The sequence below is a fragment of the Triplophysa dalaica genome, chromosome 6, assembly GCF_015846415.1.
Source record: "Triplophysa dalaica isolate WHDGS20190420 chromosome 6, ASM1584641v1, whole genome shotgun sequence".
Taxonomy (NCBI): domain Eukaryota; kingdom Metazoa; phylum Chordata; class Actinopteri; order Cypriniformes; family Nemacheilidae; genus Triplophysa; species Triplophysa dalaica.
Genome location: NC_079547.1, coordinates 19,332,075 through 19,348,545, shown reverse-complemented (window position 1 = coordinate 19,348,545; position 16,471 = coordinate 19,332,075). Strand labels below are relative to the sequence as shown.

At 39.4% G+C, this 16,471-nt stretch overlaps 2 protein-coding genes across 6 annotated transcripts; both read right to left on the bottom strand.

The window, feature by feature from the left end:
* Positions 1-104: 104 nt before the first annotated feature.
* Positions 105-9,566, bottom strand: rereb (arginine-glutamic acid dipeptide (RE) repeats b). Of its 3 annotated transcripts, none has more exons than XM_056750338.1 (17): positions 9,297-9,566; positions 8,419-8,467; positions 8,194-8,318; positions 7,976-8,075; positions 7,726-7,824; positions 7,365-7,445; positions 7,123-7,276; positions 6,505-6,597; positions 6,066-6,268; positions 5,800-5,976; positions 5,594-5,704; positions 4,313-5,448; positions 3,929-4,157; positions 2,893-3,580; positions 2,696-2,791; positions 2,336-2,513; positions 105-1,058 (listed from the first exon to the last, which is right to left on the bottom strand). In XM_056750338.1, the coding sequence occupies exons 1-17, from the start codon at positions 9,320-9,322 to the stop codon at positions 1,025-1,027; spliced, it is 3,579 nt and encodes a 1,192-aa protein (XP_056606316.1). In that variant the 5' UTR covers positions 9,323-9,566; the 3' UTR covers positions 105-1,024. The 3 variants fall into 3 exon arrangements, with proteins under 3 accessions (XP_056606316.1, XP_056606315.1, XP_056606317.1); XM_056750337.1 differs by having other exon boundaries at positions 2,651-2,791; positions 9,297-9,565; XM_056750339.1 differs by lacking the exon at positions 9,297-9,566 and adding an exon at positions 8,652-9,272 and having other exon boundaries at positions 2,651-2,791.
* A 419-nt stretch (positions 9,567-9,985) lies between these two features.
* eno1b (enolase 1b, (alpha)) lies at positions 9,986-14,540 on the bottom strand. 3 transcript variants are annotated; one of them, XM_056750300.1, is made up of 13 exons: positions 14,522-14,540; positions 14,346-14,442; positions 13,450-13,538; positions 13,203-13,298; positions 12,541-12,599; positions 12,373-12,442; positions 11,995-12,128; positions 11,653-11,875; positions 11,370-11,567; positions 11,031-11,232; positions 10,772-10,880; positions 10,600-10,658; positions 9,986-10,410 (listed from the first exon to the last, which is right to left on the bottom strand). In XM_056750300.1, exons 3-13 carry the CDS (start codon positions 13,532-13,534, stop codon positions 10,344-10,346), a joined length of 1,302 nt encoding a protein of 433 aa, XP_056606278.1. In that variant the 5' UTR covers positions 13,535-13,538; positions 14,346-14,442; positions 14,522-14,540; the 3' UTR covers positions 9,986-10,343. The 3 variants fall into 3 exon arrangements, with proteins under 3 accessions (XP_056606278.1, XP_056606277.1, XP_056606279.1); XM_056750299.1 differs by lacking the exon at positions 14,522-14,540 and having other exon boundaries at positions 14,346-14,487; XM_056750301.1 differs by lacking the exon at positions 14,522-14,540 and having other exon boundaries at positions 13,450-13,535; positions 14,346-14,487.
* Between the last annotated feature and the right edge of the window lie 1,931 nt (positions 14,541-16,471).

Genomic DNA, 16,471 nt, shown 5'->3' with positions numbered 1-16,471 from the left:
ACCCCATCTCATCTTTTATATTGTTCTTTTAACAGTTTAACAGTGCACAACAATATTCTTGTATTGTATAAAACTGTCACAAAATTTCTCTTTCTCTCTCTCTGTTGTGTTTACAATAAATTTTTATTTATTGTGAAAATTTCCTTTCAGGCTGGTCACCATTTATTAAACAGCAGCCCGACTGTTGAAATTGCCTGTACAACAAGTACAGATGCTCAGTTAACATTTCACTGGTAGTGGGGTTACAATGAAATATGGGATTTTTGTGTTTTATTGCAAATATCATTTGAAAAATTGTACCCTTGCAAGTCTATTGTAGAGAAATTATTTTGGATATGTCCTCCCTCATTAGAGTTAGGGTTATTGTTTTCATAGAAAAATAACTGCACTACAGTCAACATGCTAATACTTGGGCTGCATTTGATCCGTAATACAACAACAAATGGTGAATAAGCTAAACTGCTTAAAGGTATTATGGAGTTCACTGCTGTCGATTATACAGTATATTATGAGCTCTGAGGTACAAATGGAAAAGGCTGTCAGAGAAAATTATGTAAATCATGCAACTTTTGCACACAGGTCATCGGAAGTTTTCGTATCCAAATCTATCATTGCAACTTTTAAATTCAACAGTTAATATATTATTTTAAACATATAATATATATACAATCTTGAAACAGATGTTTCAATAAACTTTGAAACTAAATTGTGATAAACTCTGGATATTGGACAGCACTTGTCAAATACTTAGTAAATCTACAGTGCTGTGCTTTCAGCACAGTAACAACATTACATGGGATGTTCATTTCGGACAAAAATTATTTCTAAGTAGTGTTCATGCAAGGGAAGCAAATTCAATGTGCTTCGAAAGGCTGGTTATTTCATGAAGCACAAAAAAAGAGTCAGTCAAACTTTTATAAGTGCCAAAGAAGGGTTAAACCCATGCAGGGTTTCCTGAAATAAAAGCCCTGATACCCTGAACACAGAATTCCCTCTGTAGTCCACAGTGTAGGAGTCATTCATTTCAGGACTGCTTGTCTCCCTCTTTCTTCAGACGGCTGTTGAAGACACAACAGAAGAACTAAGCGAAAAGCTTATTTAGCTAATCTAAAACCTAAAAAGCACAGCAAAATGATCAATTCAAATATGGCGTCATCATCGCAAACCAATTAGAATTTAAGATATAGACTACATCTAAAGACAAACAACGCTGGTCCAGAAGAACTTCCTGTTTCAGTTTTTGAACACTTTAAGATTTAATTATATATGAAAGATTTAGAAAAAAAACGACTTGGTTTTAAGTTCACTAAATAAGTTCACCTTTAAAATGAAAATTCTGTCATTATTTACACACCCTCTTGACATTTCAAAATTATATGACTTTCTATCTTATAGGATATTTTGAAAAATGTTGTTAACAGAAAACCATTTTGTCCATCGGTGTTGGGTGTAACTAGTTACTAAGTAATTAGTTAATGTAATTTAATTACTTTTCCCTTTAAAAAGTAAGAGATTTCTCTTATTTTTTCTGTAATTTAAGTACAGTTACTTCTGATTTAATTGAACTAATTACTGTTTAATATATTAAATGGTGGAAAGACATCAAAATTAAGTAGTAACAAAGTAATAAAGTCTTACTTTACTTTAATGTATGCTGCTCACATTTGTATACTTAGGTTAGTTAATAAGAAAAATATATGTAGTTATTTATTACTTATTTTAATTAATTAAATAAGCCGTTTCATGTCTATCCTTGACTCAATTCTAATCATGATGCAGGATATAGAAAATAATTAGTAATAAGTAATTAAATACTTTTTGGAGAAAGTAATTTGACAGTAATCTAATTACACCATTAAATATGTAATTAGTAACTAGTAATTCATTACTTTTTCAGAGTAACTTCCCAACACTGGTGTCCATACAATAGAAGTAAATGGGGACCAACAGTTCACAAGCATTTCTTTTTGCAGAAAAATAAATCACACAGGTTTAAAACACAAATGTATTGTTTCACTTCAGAAGTCATTTATTGACCCACTGAATTATTGTTTCTTCAAATTTTTGGACATTATGCGTAAAGTGACAGGAAGTCATATACTGTACATTTGGGATGGCATGAGGGTGAGTAAATTATTGGAGTATTTTTTATTTTTGAGTAACCTTTATATTTTTCATCAATTATAAGTTGTCAACCAAAGAATGATTCCAATATATAAAAATGAAATCCTAAATTATCTTCTTCCGGCATGTTTCGCTGGTAATATTAGATCACAGTAAAGCGGTTATTAATCCACGTACTTAAATACAGAAAGTTAATGCCTGTGTGCCTCACCTGTAGTAGTCTTCTTGGCTTGGGAGAGGAGCACTATGCAAGTGTGCGTGTCCATGTAGCCACTGCTGTTCTAATGCCAGCCGCTGCAGCTCCGCAGACTGAGCTTGCATTGCCTGCAGCTGATGCGCCGCTGACATGGGACCCAGGGGTCCAGGTAAATCTCTATGGAACGGTACTCCTGTGAACAAACACACAACAGCATTCTTCATTGACTTTTCAATTCACAATTCAAGTATTTACACTTGGTACAATTACACACATTGAATTGTCTTTTAGAATTGACAGTGTAACAGGGGAGTCTATTTGGTGACTCACCAAACAGAGGGTGGCGCAGCATATCGTGCTCATGTGGTAACTCACTCAGTAGGGGGTTGGGAATGGCACCAGGTGGGTAAGGGAATCGTGCCAGAGGCGGGCCAGCAGCCAACGGGTCCACAAGAGGATGGGGCCCTGAGCCTAGAAGACAAAGACGACTACATCAGACACAGCCCTTACTTTCTAGAAAAATGATACAATCTACAGTTGTCCGACTAATTTTGAGATAATCCAGCTCTCACCTTGGTTGAGCGGGTCCTGCTGGTGCAGATGAAGATGAGAGTGTATGTGCGAATGTTGATGGTGGTGCGGCGTAACATTAAGCAACTGTAGCCGTGCAACAGGGTCAGTGGCGGCAACAGAAGCCATTCTTTCGGCATGGAGCCGTTCAGCCGTTAGCCTCTCTGCGTAGCTGATTTCCGGTCGAGGGTGTCCCGCTACATTCCGTTCCATGGCCGGATGGAACTGGGCGAAGGGGTGAGGTCCAGCGACATGAGACAGAGGCAGGGCACCATGGCGGGCGAAATGCTCCATAGGATTGGCCGACGGATGCAGAGGGTTCTCCAGCTCCGGAGGCTTGACCTCGAATCCCGGCTTCATTCTTTCACGTATCTCTCGCTCTCTTAGCTCACGAAGCTCTCGCTCACGAAGAGCGGGGTCTGCTGCATAGAGTCCTGGCATGTGGTAGGCTAGCAGGTGCTCACCTGGACCAATAGGCATGAAGAAAGGATGGTTGCGATTGTTGGGAGACATGACGTGGGGGCGGGCGTACTCGCTGAGCGTGCGGAGGGCCGGTGTGTCGGGGCCAAGATAAGGTGGAACGGCAGCCACTGTAGTGGGAGGCGGTTCGAATGATGGGCGGCCTGATTGCACATGGGCTGCGAGCAGGTGATCGCTCATGCGGCCATCATGAGATGAGCTAGACGCACGCTATGAAAACACAAATCAAAGAACATTTTATACACCAACACACCTTTGGCATTGGCTATACATTACACTATCTGGTTGAATGTAGCGAATTCAATTCCAGAAAATCTATCTCTGTCCTATTATTTACCCTCAGAAAAAGAAAGAAAATATATTATACAATAAATAGAAACCTATACAATTTTGGGGACAATTAAATACATTTTCCACCAAAGCTTTTCATTTATTCTTAATTAATGTAATTGTATTTTTTAAATCATATTATAGTGAAAAAAACTAATGTTTCAAATAATTATGTGCAGGCTATCTATGTGAATTCATGTTAAATCTAAACAAAACGCCAAAACTTACAGATGCTTTATCAGAGTCTCTCTCTCTTTCTCGATCTCTTTCTCTCTCCCTCTCGCGTTCCCTCTCTCTTTCTCTCTCTCGTCCCTGGCGAGCACTTAGCTCTGCCTCTCTCCTGGATCTTTCGGCAGCTTCCTCACGTTTTTTGGCCAGTTTCGAGGAGGCAAGGGGAGTGAAGTACATGTCTGTGCGAGCGCAGGAGTTGTAGCCTCGGCTTAGATGTTTGATGAATCTGCAATTGCAAAAAACAGAATCAGTCCGCATGTGATGAAAACACCAAATAAATATACCCATTTAATATCGAAAGGAAAAAAGTAATTCAATCAAGAGAAATAATACAAACTTAGAGAAATGTAATAAATAAGATGAAAGATTGTGTCATTATACCTTGCTGACTGACTTGCATGGCTGGGTATGTCAACAACTGTCGGCTCTGGAGAGGGACTCCTGCGCGGGGGAGGTGGGCTTTCACACTCCTCCTCCTCATCGATTGGCTCCTCTTTGATATTAGCTTGTCCAACAGGAGTGCTTGTTGAGGAGGATGTGGAAGGCTGATGGGCAGCGACAGGAACCGAAGAAGGATAAAGAGAGAATGGAGCAGTGGACTCGGGTGCTGAGCGGTTTTGAGGAGGTGGTGGGTGAGAACTGCCAGCAGTTTGAGGAGCACCACTGGGGTGACCTTTGACCTGCTGGCTCTGTGAATGTGTCGGAATGGAAGACTGAATTTGTGGAAATATGTGGAGTGGAGGAGGCTGGGAGCACGGCATGTGTTGTGAGGGTAATGAAGCGAGAGGTTTCAGGGCAGGAGGTGGAGGCAAATTGGGGTGGATCTGCAAGAAATGGGGCAGAGGAGCAGAAAGGTGAGGGGGCTGTTTGTGCGAAGGTGGAATTGGTGTGGTTGGAGGGGGTTTGTTTTGGGAAGCTGATGTAGGGGGAAGAGGAGGAAGGGGACTTTCACGCTGAATGTGTAGAGGCCTGGAAGGAAACCCAAGTGGCTGGTTTGCTCCAGCTGAAGGATTCTGCATTTGGCTTGGATGTTGTTGATAATGTGGCGACGGTACAGGGAAAGGTTGTCCCGGCACTGGACACTGCACCTGCTGAGACGAGGAGGTTGAAAAAGGGGTGGGAGGTTCTGGTACCCTGGGACCAGTCCTGAAAGCGGTAGGAGATGGAACCTCCTGGGAGACATCTACGGATGTTGCCTTCGGGGCGGCAGTAATTGCTCCAGGTGATGGTGCGGATGAAGATGCAGGTAGAGAGGGCTGAGGTGATGGTGGTGTCTCAGAGAGAGTGTGTTGAGAGGGTGTGGCAGCAGGCTGCTGGGGTTGAGCTTGTGGGGCAGGTGGAGGAGCAGGGGAGTCTGAGTCGCTCTCGTTGGCCTGCAAAGGACTGGCAAGGCTGGGCGAAGAGCTGCGGTTGTCCTGATCAATGTCTTTAGTGTCGCTGCTGCCATCGTCATTGGCACTGCGGCTGTCTGAGCTCTCGCCTTCACCCTCACCTTCTGATGGGGAATCGGGTCCCTCCTGGGTTATAGAAACATTGCATAAAATCTTTGTTGATACTTTATGCAGACTATGACATAGGTCAGACTCTTAAACGCTTCAATCAAAATAGTTACTGTTAAGAAAAATCCCATTATTATGAACAATAGTAAATACAAGCACTGACCTGAGTCTTGAGTCGTTTCATGCTTTTTCTTTCTGGTTCATCGGCATCGGGAGCAGTTGTCTCTCTCGGTCTCTTCACACCCTTTACTAGAGAAGCCTCTACTTTCATTTTCTGTTCAAAACATTACAAGAAGGATAAAGTTGATATTATGCACTATAAAGTTGTTGTTCAAAGTCTAAACTGACTAGGTTTATTCTAAGTAGCACCTTGGTGGTCTTCCCGGCCACTCCGTTCTTGCAATCAGAGCTGGATGCCCTGGTTGCCATAGTAGTAGAACTGGTTCTGGGCGACTGTCCATTAGATCGTACATCCTCCAGATTGGGAGACGTGTCCCTTTCAGGACTTCCAGTTGGCCTATTGCGCCCACTCCGTAGAGATGACATCTACATATATAGATTCAGGGAGACTGAACTAAACTATACCGCTCTTAACACAGATAAGCAAGATAAAACAAGCACAAAGGCAGACATACATGAGCCGGCATCCGACTTCGACGGGTCTTCATCCCGTGTCTGACCCCAAGCCCCTCCTCCTCCTCTTTGACAGGTTTGAAAAGGTAGGGCGGATCAGCAGGTTTGGGAACAGGCGGCAGGCGTCTGTGTTTGCTGAAGTGCGAGTGGCAACTGGAGCACAGCAAGACGTTGTCTCTGCCCCCATACTGCCAGTCTTTGGAATCTAAATTTTTTTTTGCGTGAGCCACAATGGAACACAAAACTTTTACAAACACAAAAATAACTGTATGTATAAATATAGCAACCAACATCATTGGTTTTGAGACCCTGATGGCTACACTAAATGTAGTTAAGTACAGTAAGTTCACGGGGGCTGATCTACCGATTAAAGCATCCAAAGTACAAAGTACAACCAGAATTCAGTTTTTCAAAATGGATAAATGGCGGAAATGAACTTACTAGTGGTCAGACAGTGACTGCAGGCTTGGCCTTTGACCCCCTGCTCACTATCCTCACTGTCCAGGTCATCTTCACTGGCTGAACTGAGTTCCACTGCAGACAAATAGAAAATATACAGTCAACCAAACATCACAAATAAAATAAGGACATAATCATTACTACTGCAGAATTACTTCTTTTAATCTATATTAATGGTTTTTAGACTTTTTCAGGTCAAGGACCTAAACCTGGACTTTAAAAAATCCCTGCTGTACATAATATACAGCACAAATTTTCCTTTATCATATACACCTTAAAACAGCTCCCTTTACAGTTTTTTCATTTAGCTAATGAAAAATCTGTTTGCATCTTGTTGCATTCAATATTTATGTAAACTGACACATTACTGTCAGTTACATTGAAGTGAGAAAGCAGAAGCACTAGTTTATTGTGTTAACGTTTCATTTAATCTTATAGGTTAATTTAGTAATTTAATTATTCAGTCAATCAAACTAATATTGGTGCCTTGTCAATCAAAACAGTTTTTTACTATTTATGTCTTGTTATAATAAACAATCATGCTTGGAAAGACAGCATGCTATAAATTAGCAGACATATGGCACGTTGTACTACACTTACTGGAGGAGGTGCGTGACGTCGCATTGGCTGCAGCTGTTGCGTTGCGCGTTTTCACCTTGCGAGACGCCGTCTGCCTTCTTTGCTGGCGGTGTGGTCGCGAGCCCACAGCTTCTGGAGTTTTCTTCCAGTAGTAGTAGAATGTGATAAGCTCACACTGAGAGTACAAATGCATTTTTAAAATCCTAAATTTGACATAAACAAAACATGAACAGTATTATAAATTAATGCCAGGGATTTCCTACCGTTTTCTTACTAGGTAGGTGCTCCTTGCGGATTTTAAAGAAGTTTTTGCCATACTGTCTGAGGCCTTTGATAAACCGTTTCTGAAATTGAAGATAAAGTATATTAATGGAATTTATTGTTCATTTGAAAGATTTTCTAACATTTTAGCTCAACCGAAAATCTTTGAAAGAGTTGAAGTGTCTCATGTTTATGATAAATGTCTACACTACAATACAGAAGACAGAACTGTGTTATCAATTAGAATCTCAACGGCTATGATATCAAACGGTGAGAGTTGTCATTCTGGAAATATAATAATGATCACTGTGAAAACACATTTGTTAAATCCCTAACATCATCAGAAAAAAACTCTCTTCTCACCACTTCGTCTTCTGACCAACATTTCTCAATCAGTTTCGGAACCGGTTTCTTCACCAGGCACTGCAGAGCTTTAGCGGCATCATATTGGCTTTCATGGAGCTGTTAATAGAAGAAAAACAGAATAAAACACTCCTAGAAAGTTTAGTTTTAGACAAAACTGGATTAAATACCATAAAACCACTGTAAAGAAAAAGAGATAGCCTGCTAAATAAATAAATGTAGATGTAAATGTGCTGTTACAGATACGGACCGTATTTAAAGCGTTTAATGTGGTATCATCCCGTGAAGCTGCAAGACAGCCATCCTCTGTCGAACCTCCATCACACATCCCTGCGAAAGCTGCCATGCTCCTGTTTATTCAGCAAAAATCCAGAAGGTGATGTTCCCTTCTTAGACACAACCCCAAGCAATTATAAAGATAAATCTATAAAGTGAAAAGGAGATGACATCCATCTGAGCAGTCATTACCTGGCAGCCCGGAGGTACATGAGAAGGTCGCAGTCATTGACTCCAGGTGCCCACACCAGCTCCTCATTTTCAGTAACAGACTCTGTTCCCAAAGCAGGTGGGGGCTGCAGTTCAGGTAGTTTTGCCTGTAGACATTTGAGCATTTAATTAATGTAACTGTTGTTACAATATTACAGTCAAAAAGGTACAGTATATGCCATAAATCAAAAAAAAAAAATGTCTAACCTGGTGACTTGGTCCCACCCGAATCTCTCCTTGTGTGCTGTTCAGCTGCCTAAAATCATGATATTATGATAAGTTGAAACATACAACATGGCAAAGTATCATCAATATATTAAAATACATTTTAAGTTAAAGCCTGACTTAAAACACCAACAATTTTTCCAGAATAGGGGATTTTACAAACACCCACTACATGTACACATATGAGTAAGAATATAAGAATATTTTAATAGTACCAAAAGTTGGCCAACTTCGGCCCGCTGTCATCTGTCGCTGTTTTCCACCCTTTTAAATCGCCTTCTATCAATGTTAATCATAAAACGTAATAAGCCTATCAGCAGTCGTGTTAAACAAGCCAAAACCCGCCCAGTTCGTGGAACAGCAAATCAACGTCCGACTAATCTGTTCCCTCCAAAGGTTATATAAACGGGGGCTTGGACGACCATTTAATATATTTGCACATAAATCATTGCAAAGCAATGTGCAAAATCAATTAAAGTGCAAATCTAGCAAGTATCTCATTTACACTCCAAAGTGCACAAATTCATTTCCGTGTCCGGACATTTTCCGCAAAAAGAAAATGTAACGCGAAAACGGAGAAAATGACACATATTTGCAATCAGGCGAAATAAAAAAGGTCTCCGACTAGAAACAGGTTCGACGTGCACGAGATATTTAACGGTCACCAAAAGCATCGATAACATCTGCCCCGTTTTATCTCGTAAGGCTCCTGACTGGCCTTTGCGTGTGTGTGGCCGAGCGAGACGAGCTGTCAAGTTCAAAATCATCTCGATTTGCACTCGAATGCAAAAGTATTCGCGGCGTCGCAAAAAGCTCCGCTGCGCCCAAACGCATGAAAGTGTAGAAAAGAAACGACAAACCTTCGCGGACTGAACAAGTCGTCCATGGCAGAGGCTGTTTCGCTAGTGTTTACAGTTTCTTTTCTGCGGCGGCGGCTCAAAACTACGCTTTCCTCTATTTCATACTGCTCAAAATGGAGGCTGCGCCGAGTATTTTTTCCTCGGCGCAGGCGATGACCTCAGTGTTCACGCACAGCCTACTGAGATCCCCTTCAACAAGCATAACTGAGCATGTGCCGCGGCAGCCAGCGCTAATGGGATCATCACAGTGTCCGCTGTCTATGGAGATCAGCTTCAGGGAAATGCCTCTGGCCGTCCTCCCGTGTCAATATTCTCACATAAATATGGACGTCGCGAAAAATGTAAACAGCTCACACTTGATGGGATTCCTTTGCATATTTAATAGCAGACACCTTGCAGAGGGAATACCTATATTGTCGTTTCTCCCTCAGTGTATGTGGGCTGTAGGATATAAATACAGCGAGTGTAGATTTAAAGAACTGCCACTGTTGAGACGGTGGATTTATTTCGTCTCAGTGGATTGAGGCTAATTTACCATCCTGTCAGTTTCTTTGTCTTCATAGTGTACATTCTATACCACTTGAATGCACTAACGATAACTGTTGAACAACAATAATGGGAATCATATTAACACCTGCCCCCAATTTTTTAAAAAATGCATTTGAAAGACAATTATCCAAAACAACATGCAGTGGTTTAATGGTATACATTTATTATTAGTTGTATTAACAACATTTTTATTGTAACTGTAAACACTATTATAAGCAAAGACCTCTGGAATCTGCCAAGCAGCATATACTGGAAAATACTGTTTCCTTATTCTTTACAACTCCTAACAGTCAAGTATACAACACTCAAACAAATAAGTAGAGTCAAAAACACTTAATAACTGTTTCTGGTACTTTGATGTCGGATGTAATTCTTACAGTAATAGCCCAAAAAATTGCATTTCAACATAACACATACTGACTTCTGTTGATATACTGTCACATTTACTATGGAAGATTAGGTGGTCCTAGATGTAACTAAGACCATATACTTATAGTTTCAGTTCAATGGGTTTCTGAAGTTTTTCCCAGCAAAGCGAGCTTTATCTCCCAGTTCCTCTTCAATTCTGTGCATCAAGAAAGCAAATCATGAGTAAACGATAGTCTTCTCACAAATACACAATATGCGGAACAAGGTGTGCAGAGAACCACAGAGATTTTATATGATTTGGTCTTTTATATGATTTGGTGTATGTTTAAAATCAAATAAAACAAACAATACATTTGCATTCTGTTAAAACCCGGTGTTAACCTACCTGAGGATCTGGTTGTACTTTGCCAAGCGCTCAGAGCGACAAGTGGCTCCTGTTTTAATCTAAATGAACAGAAAACGGTCAAATAAGAGACCACAATGAGTTAATTGTAAACGGAAATGCAAAACTTAGACCAATCTAAATGAAGAGCACATATCAGAAAAATACATTGTACCTGGCCAGTGCAAAGTCCCACAACTAGGTCAGCAATGAAGGTGTCCTCTGTTTCTCCCGAGCGATGACTCACCATTACACCCCAACCACTGGACTGAGCCATCTTACATCTGTGGGGTGACATTAAAGAAATTGTTCACAAACTTGTCGTACACCAACTTTGGCACACCATAGCCCAAAAAGAGTATACACAAATATTCTGTTTGTGGGTAAAAATCTGTGAAATGATTTAACAATAAAACAAGTAGTTTTGAACTCACGCCTGCAGGGATTCAGTAACACTACCAATCTGGTTGACTTTAAGCAACAGGCAGTTGCAGGCCTTGCTCTCCACTGCTGTAGCAATGCGTTTAGGGTTGGTAACTGTGAGATCATCTCCCACCACCTGGATGTTTGTGCTGTTAGTAAAATTTGTCCAGGCCTCCCAGTCATCCTGGTCAAAGGGGTCCTCAATGGAGACCACTAAAGTAGTGATAGAAGACAAAAAAATGTAATTAACTTCTCTGTTTTCCCACTATCACGTATGCCCAATGCTATGTCTAAATAAGTCATTACTATCCCAAAGATAAATGTTTTCATTAGCTATGACTGATGGGTACCTGGGTAGTCCTGAATAAAACTTTTGTAGAGGTCAGCCAGTTCATCAGGGCTGATATAACGGCTGGGGTCATCAGGAGACTTAAAGTCCAGGTCATACTTTCCATCACGATAGAACTCTGACGCTGCCACGTCCATGCCAATCACAATCTCATTTGTGTATCCAGCTTTACTGATGGCATTCTTCAACAGCTCCAAGGCTATCACAAAAATGCAATGAAGTGAAATGTTTAAGTGAAGACATAAATCTTTTTAGTGTCAGTGAGATTTTATGTGTTTTATTACCTTCCTTATTCTCCAGGATGTTGGGTGCAAATCCTCCCTCATCCCCAACATTGGTGGCATCCTTACCATACTTTTCCTTAATAACGTTCTTCAGATTATGGTACACCTCTGCCCCGATGCGCATGGCCTCCTTAAAGCTACTAGCCCCAACAGGAAGTATCATAAATTCTTGCATGGCCAACTTATTGCCTGCATGTGAGCCACCATTGATCACATTAAAGGCCTTTATGGAAACAGAAAAAAATATAACTATACAATTTTACCACATTAAGACAAAGAAATGAAACATGTAACTGTACTTTTTTAGTACGATTGCAAATATCAATGTGCTCAATTCCTCACCGGGACAGGCAGGATGACCTCTGGGTTTCCAGCAAGGTCAGCGATGTGGCGATAGAGAGGAACACCTTTTTCTGCCGCTCCAGCCTTGCACACAGCGAGGGAAACACCCAGGATGGCATTTGCTCCAAATTTAGCTGATGTTTAAAAGTAAAAACATTATTTCACAAGAATAAGATAGACACTACATAACTATTTCAGGTATGCTTGTTATAAGTATGATATCTTTAACAGATAATTTGTGGCGTATCTGCATTTTTCATTACAATATCTCAAACACATGTTTGCCTGAGTAAATAACATTAAAAGGAAATCTTCTAATGTGATGTCCATACCATTTCCTATTATTAAATGTGTAAACATAGAAATATTATGAATTACACTTGTTTTCAGTCCCATCCAATTCCAGCATGAACTGGTCAATCTTCTCTTGCTCAACTACAGTTATACCCTATGTGGAAGAGCAAAGAAAGAGAAAAACAGACAAAGATCATTACCAACCATTACATTTTATAAGAAGTACTTCACTTCAGATTTTAAAATACTCACCTGGCTGATCAGTGCAGGTGCAATAGTTTGATTCACATGCTCAACAGCCTTTGATACACCTGGATTGCATAGAAAAGGACAGCAAATATGAACAACGTAGGATTACATCTATGTACTATGAATTAAATATGAAGTAGTTATTTATGATTAAACCTTTATTTTGAGTCATGCCTGTATTCAGAAATCTACAATTTCTTGCCTAGTTCAGCTGATTTAGTAGGCATTTAAGCATTCAAGCCAAAAACGTTAAATTTTCATTACATAATTCCATGCCTTCCTACATTGTGCATTAAATAAAATTAATAATATTATTACTATTCCACATCAAATATCATTGCATCGTTCACTGTTGTGATTTGCATGCTCGACAATCATTGCACAAATGTACACATTAAATAATTTGGCACCGCCTTCCACATGCTATACAAATTAAGATCCACCAAATCAAAATTGAAAATTGAAAACACATTAGCTCCAGTTAATTTTCACTTGCCAACTGAGTACCTGTTCACACAAGGCTGAATCTGTATTTAAACAATACATGTAATAAGTCCACCTTTCCAGTCTAATAGAAAAAGAGATCCGAGGAGAGAAAATGCCATTGGTCTGTAAATAAATCTTGCTTCACAAACACCAAGAGTATATTTAAGATATAAAGTAACCTTTGCCCAGGTAACGGGATTTATCATCGTCTCTTAGCTCTAAAGCTTCATAGATTCCAGTAGATGCCCCACTTGGGACAGCAGCTCGAAACAGACCTGATGAAAAAACAGCCGCATTAGGGGGAAATATTTGTGCAGTGCCACCCGATTTAACTTAAGTTCAGTACACCAAACCATCCGCACATGAGTCACTTTTATTCCATCTTAAAAAGAACCTTGGGTTGAAAAGAGAAGTCAGGGGAATTACCTTTTTCTGTGTAGAGGTCCACCTCCACAGTGGGATTACCCCTAGAATCAAAAATCTCACGGGCATGTATTTTCAGGATAGACATTCTTCTGAAAAATAAAGAAAGGTTAGATAACAAAAGATATAGTGTTGGCATCATTATCTGTGAAACATATATAAACAGGAGGACACATAAGGACTCATCACCTCCTATGTACAGTTATACAAGTGACCCACAGTAAGCAGATTGTCTTAACTGTCAAATCCTCTTGTTTTATGTGTCTGGAGGAAAGTTGATTATTAGCACCCACTATCATCAATGGGAAACATCTGCATTTTTTAATACACCACGAAAAATAATTCGACGATTTAATAATAATAATAATAATTCGATTGTGTATTGAAGGATGTGCATGATAAGCTCCAGTCTAATGTAATTGGATTAGCAAACTGTCGTTCACCTTTCATCGTCCAATGAAACGAGGAGAAGAAACCTACTCGACAAGTCTAAACGTTTTTCGCATAAATACAAAAGACTCAATTTAACAATATTATTTGTCCAGTGTTATGGGTACTAACGGCCTGTTTCATAAGCACACATTTCCTGGCTTGTGTCTTCAAGGAATCGTATGTTTTGTCGAATAGTTTGTTCTACAAATATTTAATCTCTTTACAGCTCGTATGAAAATGTGTGGGCGTGATGGAAAGCACGACAGACCGCTGTAATTGACACTTTATGAGAGTCATGCTCAAAACGAACATGTGGGAATAACGTTTCAATGTTTAACATGATAATTTACAAACTTCCAATAACATATTTAAAAAGGATACTGCGACTTCCCAAGACTACATCAAACGACATTTCCGATATTAAAATATGTGCAACTAAAATTGGGTCATAATTATATGTTTCTTACCTCGCAGCAGGTGTAACTAAAGGACAAATTGAAAGAATCTGCGTGAATTAAACTGCTTGATGGTTCAAGCTTAAATTCAACCTCACAGCCAGCAGCCCTGTAGAGAGAAGATAAGTCAATATGCTCACTGCACAGTGCACACCGTCATTCATTGGGGCCCATAGAAATAAACTCACCTAGAATCTAGAATGGCACACCATTTGATGAGATAAAGTGGGCGGGGCTTTGCGACCCGGATGTTGTCCCTCATTGGTCAGATAGCAAAGACGGAATAAACCTATTCCTGTTTTAACCATTCACTTAAAATATGAATTTAAATGGTCGAACTTCTCATGAAGTAGTCTGTTCTCAAGTAATGTACAATTCATTAGAAAACGTAATTGTTTTAAGAATACTGTTATAGTATTTTATGTCAAATTTTAAAATAGATAAAATGCCTGTAAAAGTCGAGCAGCACTTTATTTTTACAAACCGAGTCATTGTTGTAGGCTACACACACACAGACAAATGAGCAACATAAATAATATTTCAAATTAGTATTGTATGTGTATCTTTGTTGGGGGGGGGGGGGGTGTGGGGTTGATGCAACAACACAAGGCACAATAGAGTGTTTGTGTGTTGGAGAATCCTGGCAACTCATTCCCTTGGGCCAGAAATCCCTCTAGTCACTGACCCCCTCCTTCCTCCGTCTTTTCATCTCTCTCTCCCGTCCCTCCCATACAGGTGCACTTCCTCTCGCTAAACACTCTTATTCTTCCGAGAATCGGTTGCCAGTCCGTCCAAGTTAGTTTAGATTTGTCTCACATGGAGTTTCGGTTCCCTTGTGCACATTTTGTTTCGTAGAACTGCTTGATGTTGTTGGTTGCTTCTCTCAGGTACATGGTTTCTCAGGGGGCCTTCCTGACAGCCAGATGATCCCCATGTTCTTCCATCCTTTGCCTCACAAATCAGACCTCAGGGATCTCATTAACAATCCACACAGATTGTGGATATAGTGAAGCAACGACCTGTTGCCGAGGAAACACTGTGGTCCTTGTGTCCCAGCATGTACTCCTAATATACTTCTTCGATCTTTTGTCTATTGCTTTGTCCATTTTCTAAATAGTTAATTATTAGTAGTAAAATGATATTTTAAAGCTTACAAGAAATCTGCATTTCTTAATCAACTACACAAGCAATTTACATAACTTTTTATAGAAGCATTGTATTATAAACAAAAAGAGTTTATAGTTTTGTAGATTTGTGTGAACTAATTTCAATTTGTCTTGCTGACTTTTGCATCTCTGTCCTTTTCGAAATGGTCCATGCAAATGCTGCTCCTGATCCTTGACACGTCATCGAGTTCTGAACAGACCTTAAACACTTCATTGTCCCATTAAAATGTTAAATTTTACTTTAAATGCAACACTATAGACTAAAATAAGAATTCAGTTGTACATTTATAAAAAAAAGTGGGGTTGTCTCTAAAATCTACTGGTAAAATGGCTTTTTCGATCTTAAAAAATGTTTTCTTTACAAAGGTATTAATTTAATTTTGAATGAAGGTTGACAAATAAAAAAATAGGCTTTATCACTATTTTGAGTTTCTCCTAATCTCTGCAATTCCCAAAATGTTTTTTGTTCATTCGTTTTTTCATAGACTATTTATTTAGTTATAAAACAAGAACACACTTTACAATTTAAACTTCTAGGTCAGTCTGAATTTAACAGTCAAATTGACTGAATCTACACAAAGGAACATATGATTCAGACCTTTGTTTTCTCAATAGAAGAATTTAAACCTTAAGGTTTTCATAATTATTCTCAAACAATCACAGTTATCTCTTTTAATTTCTGATTATGCATGTGTGAAATAGTTCATTTTTGATAATCATTTTCATAGCCTTTTAAGTAAAATCAGGTAAGTGGTATATGAAAAAGATAAGCAATATATAAAAGTGCTATGAAAATGAACAAAGTTGGTTGCTCTTTTAGTTTAATTTCTGCTGTTAACATGCAAAATGCATTTATTGCCTCAACAAAGATTATTATTAGTGTAAACACTGGAACAATAGACCATTTTTATACGTGTGTCATATTTATAATTCCCAATAAACTTTTTAAAACACTATTTATGATTTCATGAT